A 10,086-nucleotide genomic window follows, 5' to 3' on the forward strand; every position below is an offset into this window, starting at 1 on the left:
CCGGTGATATTCACGTTCGGGTGATGCCTTTTCAAATGAGTGTGCAAGTTTGATGTATTGCCAGCCGCGTAACCTATTTTAGTTGAACAATGCCGACAAACAGCTTTGGTTTGGTCCACCTGTCTTTGTCCGTCATCCTTGTACGTAACTGCGAAACCAAAATGTTCCCAAACCGGAGACTTCAATGATGCTGGAGGATTTTCGAGCTCAACTTTATCTGCGTTCGCCATTTCAGACAGTTCCTCAAATTATTGACTAAATTTGAACGCATCCCTGTGACCAGCTCTCATAGTATGCCTCTCGTCCAATGAAATGACTTGCTCGCTCTATGACGCGTTGAACCCAATGTGAGCAAATTACTCTGAATGCTGCGACGCAGCACCTGAGATTACTTCCAAAAAGTTGTTCACGTTCTCAATTTTTTACGTGTAACGTTATATTTGTTCGGTACACTTCGGTACACACGTGTACCGAACCGAAGGGCCCGTACCGAATAATTTCGGTATGGGTACGTATACATGTTCATACAATACTGAATACATTTGAAGCCATTTTGACGTATATTACCTATGTCAATAAGTTTCTGTTTTTGTAGTGTATTTGTCTTTTGTAGAGATTTTTCATTTATTCTTTATATATAAAATCTCGCCTAAAATCTTGTCTAGGGCAGCAAATTGTCTAGAACCGGCCCTGGTACTAGGCCTCAAGAGCCTTTCTTGTGCTGGCAGACACATAGAAACAAATTGGCGGGGCGCACTTCGCACGCACACACTAAAAAATTCCACGCGCCCCGCGCTCACTTTGTGCTGGGCCCACGTGCCTTAGCACCGCTGCTATGACTCAATCCTAGGGGAAACACTGGGTTTACTTGAAAATGCATACCAGCATCGTAGCGTCTTGGTCATTTGGACTTCCTGGACTTACATTTGCCCAGTTCATTCCTTCACTTACACTCATCCCCCGCTGTCTCCTATACTTCGTCTCCATATCTCCATAGATGTCAGTAGAAGAGCTGGAGGCCTATGTGAACAGCCAGTTCGATGAGCTACGCAGACTGGTGCGTCTGGAGGAGAAGAGGACCCTTCACCTGGTAGACCTCAAAGAAGCCTTCCTAACGGCATCTGCTGCTGAGAAAATCGCTGAGATCTCTGTCGAAACGGAGCGCCTGCAGGAGGAGATGGCCAACATCACACACCAGCTGTGCCTGCTGGAAAAGGCGGAGGCGTTGGGCCCTGCGGGGGCAGCAGTAGCTCTAGCAGCGGTACCACCCCACAGAGTCCAGGTGAGAAGAACCTTTCTTCCTTATCGTCCTTATTCTGATCCTTAAACTGCTTTCACACAATCTGCAGTCTGTATCTCACTTACTGCAGAGTTACAGTGAAGGTAAATAGAAAGGTTAGCAAGTTTATAATGTCACCAAAGCCCAGTGGATTTTAAAGCTTCAATTGGCACTTCGGAAACTGTGAAACACACCATTTCACCTTCTTTATATTGCTGCTTTACATAAGCCTCAGTCTCATGCATTAGACTTCATTAGACTGATGTAGATAAAGGTGCTAAAATGTGGCCTGCTAAATCTAAGGTCACTTCTTTGTGGAAATAATTAATGGGGTTTTTCATATAGTTATAACTATCTTCAAGACAAGAAACTACTCAGAAAATTGACTTGTTTATTTTTGTATGGCTGTTGACAGTATTTTCAGATTTATTGAGTTAAGTAAAGATATAAAATATGTCCTCCGTAAAAACCTTGGCTGTCATACACGAACAACATGAAACGACCATTTAGAACCTGGCTTTATTACATTTTCAGATTCCTGTCCTGGAAATGTATTCAAAATAATAAGATATACCTGAATTTGCATATTTTAAGATAATATTTTAGAAAATATGTAATTTAATAAAGGTAAGTAATCAACATTGAACATTTCATGGTGAAATCTGATAGTTAATTATGTGACGATGTTTACCTGTAGTGCCTCCTCTCAAGTTCAAAATGTTCACTCTTTTACCAAAGGGAATCCAATCATACTGAATGCACTTTTTTCAGAGATGAAAGTTGGTTAATAACTGGTGAGCATTTAACTTAATTCATATAGCAATCTTAGCTTGTTATAATCAAAATGTATGACCAAACACGAAAACAGTTGAAAGAAAACCTGATGTTTTAGATCCAGAGACTCATATTTAAGTAAAGCTTAAATTACTAAATAAAATGACAATTGATGAGATCATATTGATAGAGCCCAAACAAACACGGTCAATGATAAATTAACGTAGACTTTAAACACAGAGTTCTGCTGCCAAAGCAGTTACTGAGGGCAGCCTTGTAAAACTGGCACTATTGCCTTGTCAATAAACAATTACAAACTATTTGCCAGCAAGCAGAAAGCTGTTATGTTGCTGATCATCTGTCTCCAACTTTACAGAGCATGCTGTAGTAGACATTATTTCAAATGTAACCTCAACCTGTCTTCATTTGCTTATGACACGACTTATCTTTGTTATATTTCCGCTGATGGAGAGTCGGTCCGATGCGCTGCTTAGGGACACTTTAGGCAGGGTATCCTCAATGCTAGCAGCCATGGGGTGTGATCCCAGGCCTTCAACTTAAAGCATTATCTTACTAATGATCGCGGCATCTGCTACATAGTCATTATGGCGAAAATTAATATGGTAAACAGGTGCCGCAATACACAGCTTTGTTCCAAATGAAAGGAGAGACCAGCTGTAGTTATCCGGGCGTATATATTATGTTGAGAAAAATGCAGTTTCCCTATCATACAGTCAGCTGTGTCAGTGTGATACAGGTAGTTAGATGCACATAAATCCTGCACTGTAGGCTGATGTTTGTCTTCTAATTCTGCCATGAACACAGCAGGTACACTCTTCTTCTTTTTACATGCCCGCCCGTTAGTCATAGTAAGCTTCCCATGCCAAAGTGCTGAGTGCTGTTACAGTATGTAATTCATACATTTACACATACATTGGCACGAAGGAAATGGCATGCCAACGCACTTAGGTCACTTCAGATCCTGCTGCACTTCACTCCCTCATCTCTAATTTGGAAATTGAAGTGGGGGCTTTTACTGCCTATAGATCCCAGATGAAAACATCCCATTGGTCCATTTGTCACTCTCCATACTTAAGTCAGCACAGTCAGGAAAAGGAGGCCTGAGTGTTCCCTGGTGATGCTCTGTGGGAGCAGGGAGGCTGCAGTAATGGCGGTAGCTGACGTGCAGATTGCTTTTCTGGCTGAGAAATGAATCCATTGTGGGCCAGGTTCATTAAGGCTCTAATTGAATGCCGATGGTTACCCTGTTTGTTCTCATGTGTTAGTTATTGCTAGAACGGGCAGTGTTATTTTATCACTGGAGAGGTGTGTGTAGGTGTAGAGAGGGAGCTTATGCAGCACTTTATTCATCCAGTAATTATATGTCTTTTTAATGTTGATCTGGGCTGAGTTTTAATGTGTAGTCTGAGATTTAATGTGAAAGAATCTCGGGGTGCCAAAACAGTCATTGCATCGCAAACTCAGCAAGACCTCCAGCAATTTTGTCCTCGGTAAAACATTTACGACGTGTAGAGAGCCTCGTGAATCCAGAGAACAACTGGCTCAAACATGAATTCTCCTTTTTGCTCCCTCACTCTGTCACTGTTAGTCTCAAAGTGGCTGTGCCTACAGACGGCAAATTGAACTACAATCATTCACTTGCCCCTTTACTGCAGTTCTGCTCAACTGTGATGCTAGAACTTAAACAATACTTAGTTTGATCCATCTACCAATAGTTGGTTCGATTCATTAGTTAGTAGGTGTTAAAACGGGACAAATCTCAAACTGACAGCTCAGAGTGATGTTTTGACTTGCCTGCATTCAAAATCAACAACTAAGTGTAGAATGTATGAAGATTAGGAAAGCAACACGTACTTTTTAGGCTTTGGGTTGATACTCTAATTGATTCATAGGTTGTTTCAGCACACACCGCTAGCAAGAGCTGCAGTAGTGTGTATTCTATATCATTATTTTTGCAAAAGTCCTAGAATGTCAGTGTTTTGGATTTGAAGTCAAGGAAAGAAACCATAACATCAGGGTATGTGACACTACAAAAGAAAATACTCAAAAACTTTTTAAAATATGTATAAACCTTGTGAATTTTAGTTTTTTGTTTATTTCCCCATGTGTAAAGTGCAACCTAATCCTGTTTGCCAGAGAGGTAGAGAGGTATAGCCTCTAGCACTTTTTGGAAGAAGTGCCTTGATTCCAAAAAAAGGTTTTGAAGTAAAGCTTTGAGCTTCAGAGCAAAGTCAGAGAGTGCTAGCCGCCTTTAAAGAATAATAAACTCATATACTGCAGTCTGCTGAACGAAGCAACTATGATGTCAAATGTTTCACACCTGCATAAAACCCATCCTTTAAACTGCTCCCAAAAGAATAAACCACATAATTGAGGTGAGTCTTCTTGCTTAAGGTCAAACAAACAAATTACCACTGGTTCAGTTATTAATCTCTTGTCTTTGATTAAATGCAGGCACAGGAACATAGGTAAAGACACACATACACACACATAAAAAAGATGTTGAGCGGGGATGAGAAAAACATTGACCAATCAGTGGGAGCCAGAGGGAGAATATATTAAGAGACTTTGTGTCAGACCGAAAACATTTGTTATAAAAATACTCTGTCCCCAGATTTTCATTAAAAAAGGGCCAGTAGGCACCCATTTGTACAACCACGGAGTGTGTTTACTTGAACATTCCCTGACGACCATACAGTAATTAAAAGACATTTATATGTCACTTGGCAGGAAATGATCTTTCTGCTTGACTGGTAGGGACACATACGGGGCATTAAAACAGAGCCAAGACGCCTCATCAGCCAGGCGTTAAGAGTCTGCAGCAGTGACCCCACCATGACTCAGCAGCGTTACCTGGCTCACTATAGTGCTCCGAGGCTGATTAAAAACAACGCAGCTGCCTCATGGCTACCTTTTAAATCAGATAGGAAACATTGTTTTTACACCATCGCGTTTATTTTAGATTTGTTCGTATTCATCTATATTGCATGTTTGAGAAAAGGTTAGTTTCCATTCATGAACAATATAAAATGATAATTTATCAATATTTCCTCATTAGGGCTCATTTTCCATGCATGGACTTAAATGTGCACCATATGAAGCCCTTAGTTTTTTATTTCATGATAGACTGGTCTTTCTTACTTTTTCTATATGGTGGAACTAATGAAATTTGATTGGTATTATGTATTGATCATTGCAGTTAGGCTTATTGTTTATATACATTTAACCTCATTAGGGGTTTTCTTTTGAAGTTTGACGTGTGAGATTACACACAGATCAAGGTTGCATCATTCCATAAAGTTGATTTTTATTTGTTTAAATTATGAATGGAGCTGTTTCAGGTTGCATCCTTTAATGGTGTATGCATTTCTCACAGTAGCATTGAGAGTTTGAGTTTTTATATGCACATATAGATTTCACTGCCTTAGGCCATGTGAATAATATGATATAAGAAATATGAAGTCTTGTTTTATTCAACAGTGAAGGTATTATTTTAACAAAGGCGTAATAAACTGTGGTTATCTAAAGCCGGAAAACAATGCTTCATACCCGTCAGCCTTTTTTTCTAAAAGTATATTTTTTTCAATTTTGTGGGCATCGGCAGAAAACACTCTTTAATTGGACCATATTTAAACAAAGCACACAACTGGGACTAAAACCAAATACCATGGTTGTGGTTTCTTGAGGAAGTGACCAACATTTACTAATGTTATGATAACGTTAGCTCAGCATTATTTGTTGGATATCTTCATTGTTTATTTTGTCTCTTTAGGGAAGTGATTACAAATATGAAGTGTCACGCTTTAGTATGCAAACATATTTCCTAAAGTGTAGAAATGACTCACTTAGAATAGATTGAAACTTGACTTATGATATTTCATGTACAGTCCATTTAATGGATCACTGGCTAAGGGTGCTTTACTGAAACATGTTCCATATATATGTTTTACCCGGCAACATAATTAGTTTTTAAAAGAAATATGTCTCCTCTTGAATTTAAATGTTCTTGATAGATCAAATCTTATATATGTGTAAAGAGACAGTTGAATTGGGATTTAATGAAAGCAGTTCTGCATGTCTTCTTCCTTTTTGGTCTACTGCCACTGTTGAATTCTACTCGTCACAAAGCTACTTGGTAAATGTCAGTTTTGCACTAATTGACTTTTGATTCTATTTAAGTGTTCGACAAGGTAAACCAGAAATAATCTCACCAAGTTCCAATATTTGAAAATAAGTATTTGTCCAGATTCTGAAGCTAATTAAATCTCCGCAGCCTCCACTCATCAGCTCTCCTCTCATGTGCTGCACTGCCAAGGAGCCACTGGCTTTGAGACACCGTTAGTTAAAAGCCCTTTCTGATGCAGCCATTTTAGCGCTGGTAGTCGAGGTCCACTGCTACAGTTCAGTCAGGACTCAGCGGACTGTTAATGATTACAAAAGAGACCGCCATGTGCTCAAAGTCCTCTTGACTGAAAATAAACCAATTGAGATTAGGGATGGTATAACAAGTAGTTTGGCTGTAGTACATGACAGTGATTTCAAGTGTATTGCATTGATACTGGAGCTGTGTGTTCTTCATGCTAAATAATGAGTTTAAAAGTGGTACATGGTGTAGATTCATATTAAATAAATGTTATGTGTTTAAATGTGAAATAATGCATTAACAGCTTCTCTAAATTGATAGAATCTGAAATGTGATTACATTTTTCATTTGGCGCATGAATACCTTTTTACTTGATGTATTTGTGTACACCAGTAGTCAAAAAGTCACATCAATCTATTTGACATGGAAAACAATCTTTCAAGCCCCAATTACAATTAAACAGTAAAGCCAGCATGTGAATAGTGTTGTGCGGCTAACTTGGTGCTTTGTTCCACACTGCTCCTTTTTAATATGATCATGAATAAACTGGTGGATAAAAATGAACATGAAATGGTCAGATAAAAAGCCACACCAGCTGTGTTGACTAGGGTAATGTTAATGATGTTGTTTATCTTTGTATCTGCTATCCACAACTGCCGTGCAAAGATTTTAATTATGATTTGTTCTCACTCTGTCTTTTTCTCCTTGTTTGCAGCGCGACATTGAGAACAGGCCAAGGTAAGACTGCAAGTGTGATTCATTTCCACCCTTTCAAAACAGGATAGTTTAGCGGGCACTAAGGACCCTTCATAACATCCTCACTCACTCAGGTCATTGTTACCATCAAGCACCATGAGACTGTTGATAACACAAACACACCCTGCAAGTCTCTTGTAGTGACTCACTCGCGCAACTCACAAACTCACGACAGACACAGGCTCCCCTAAGCACACAAAAAGCCTCCAAACTTCAGCAGTCACATGCGAGTCACGTCTGTGCCCCAGCGAGGCAATTAGTAGCTCTCATCTGTGTGTGCCTGTTGGAATCAGAAGAGGTGACAATCTGCCTGGTCCAATCAGAAAGCTATGCAGAGAGGCTGACAGGCTGCAGCTGTGTGTGTGCTTATATGCCTGCATACTCTATATGTGTGCACTTTAATAAGACAAGCTGTTTTGTCATGAGCGGGGTCAAGTCTCACGGCCTGATTTAGTAATACATTAATGAAGATGATTATGTTCAGGTATATGTGAAGAAAGTTAGCGACTAAACTTCGCCAAGAGGCTAAATAAGGCTCATAACTTTGATACATTCGAAAAACCATTACAAGAGACATTTATCAACAAAATAATAGCAAAAGAAGTAGATAAAAAGCCTTTTTAAAATCTTTTATTTGACATGTAAGTTGGTCTCCAAGAAGGAGGCACCAGACAAAAAATGCTATTTGGGGGGGAGGGGGTTTGAGAGCTATCTGATATTTGATCAAATACTACTTTATTAACTTTTTCTAAAACTCTATTTACATTTTGTCTAAGGACAAGTATATTTAAAGCAACAATTGCATGTTTCAGGATTTTGGGAATTAATTATTTTAAACTTCATAAGTGGGACACAAAATGTCTTCCAATTCTGGATTGACCCAGTTGTGTTTAGAATTAACAATTCATGAAAATGATAGAAATGATAAAACTTGGACAGGAGCATCCATATTATTTTCCAGTTTTTTCCAGTATTCCAGTTGCGTTTACGGTTTGTTTGTGTAGTTTTTGCGACATCTTTGACCTTTTATCTCAGTCTGTGTTAGACAATCTGAACTGGATAGTCCTCTCTCAGTCTCAAAGTTATTGATCTGTTGACACGAAAACCCATCAGCCTCCTTCTCCTCGGTGCAGCAGCGCTCCTAGCACCACCTGCTGTCTCTGCCTCTCCTCCTGGCTGCCCCTCTGGGCTTTTATCTCTAAGTACTTCTCCTCTTCTCTAGACAAACACACACACACACACACACACACACACACACACACACACACACACACACACACACACACTCAGACACCTTCATCAAATTTCAGCACATCTGTCCTCAGAGAAAATAACCTTATTTTCTGTGGGACTTGATTTAAGATGAATACTAAAATAATTCGGTGGGACACAAAAAAAAGCACTTTTGATTGGCTACAGGCTCTTTCTCTGCAAACAGAAATGTTATGTTTTATTTCACTTTGTGCTATTGATATTGCGGCGCTGCCTGCTAGTGGGAAATGTACTGTATTTCCTCTCTGGAGTGTAATGTGCCTTTCTTTTAATAAGCAGAGAAAGTCACGACTATGGCTGGCGCACAGTGCCAACATGTAATATGTTATTGATTGGGCAGCCAGTATTATAACCCCGCTCTGCAGCAGATGGCAGCGAGCTTGGACCCAAGGGTGAGATGGAGCTAATAGTTTGTCCTTGGACAAGGTTAACCTCGACATCTCTGCACAAACACACTCTCGGAAACAATTACTCCCAAAGTTCCCGGCCTTGCCCTAGAATGCAGTGGGTGCAGATTCTACTGTGGCCAGTGGAAGATGACACTCTTTGAAGAGACATACTGGGAAAATGTATGTTTTTGAGAGGTTAGTAGAAATTGTGAGTTTATTATGGGTCTTAAGCTGTAGAGACAGGACATGTGAAATGTTTGAAGGGTAAACAAACAAAGGAGATATCCTGTCTTTGGAAAGGAGATGAAAGAGAAGGGAGTGGAGGGAAAAAGAAAGGATAACGAATGTGCAGGATCAAGTGAGGAGTGGTTGTTTGCTGGTTATGTGCAATGGGACCCAGACAGCAAATTGATTATGGAGCAGAAACACTAATCTGCTGTCTGAGCCCCATATCGCCGCTGTAGACGGAGCTTCCCCAGGGGACAACAATCCTGCACCCACACGCTTCTTTCCTGCACTTCCTCATCAATACCATCCCCCTCCTCTCCCCGAGCCTCTTAACATAGGTACTCCATGCCTGCCAAGATGTGTCCTCCTCTGAATATAAATCTTCCTTAACTCCCCTCGGCCCAACCGTCTCACTGCTGCCTCTTATGTGATGCATTGCAAATTTCACTTGCCTTCCTCGGCTTTAACCCACTCACCTCCCCTGCAACCCCTGTCCCTGATGTGCGCCTCTTTTACATGTTTTTGAATGTCTATGTGTTTGTCTCTTTATTTGCATGTGTGTATTTGTATGTAAGAGCCTAGTAGAGGTAAACCAGAACAGTGTTTATCATCTACCCTTATTAGGCTGTTGCAATCCTTTGAAAATCTATTTTGTGTGTATGCACGCAATAATGTTTGTTTGAACTGTTGGGTTACGGCCCGTCCACACGGCGTCGTGCGTTGAAGCTTCAACGCTTCGGTCCATTCACTTTGAATGGGGTGACTTCACGCTTTGCCGAACTGCATTGTGGGAGCGTTGCTCGCTTCAAAAGTTGAGCAATGTTCAACTTTTGAAGCTTCGGCGGAAGCGTCAGCCAATCGAATCATATGCCAGTACAAGCTCTAGCCAATCAAACCGCGTGCTTGTGTGTCCGGGGCGTGAGATTCATGTGATTGGTTGTTGGTCGAGTTTCAGACACGCCCACCGGCAAGCTTCAACGCACGCCGCCGTGTGGACACTGCGT

General features: G+C 40.5%; 1 protein-coding gene across 2 annotated transcripts in view; it reads left to right on the top strand.

Moving 5' to 3' along the window:
* Window positions 1-10,086, top strand: part of trim44 (tripartite motif containing 44) — a 45,559-nt gene that overhangs the window by 13,961 nt on the left and 21,512 nt on the right. For both annotated transcript variants that reach the window (XM_010792312.1, XM_010792313.1), the window contains exons 5-6: window positions 998-1,282; window positions 7,153-7,175. In XM_010792312.1, the coding sequence (XP_010790614.1) occupies window positions 998-1,282; window positions 7,153-7,175 (308 nt within the window). The remainder of the gene's footprint in view (window positions 1-997; window positions 1,283-7,152; window positions 7,176-10,086) is intronic.

The sequence above is a fragment of the Notothenia coriiceps genome, unplaced genomic scaffold (genome assembly GCF_000735185.1).
Source record: "Notothenia coriiceps isolate Sejong01 unplaced genomic scaffold, NC01 NC01_scaffold00036399, whole genome shotgun sequence".
Taxonomy (NCBI): Eukaryota; Metazoa; Chordata; class Actinopteri; order Perciformes; family Nototheniidae; genus Notothenia; species Notothenia coriiceps.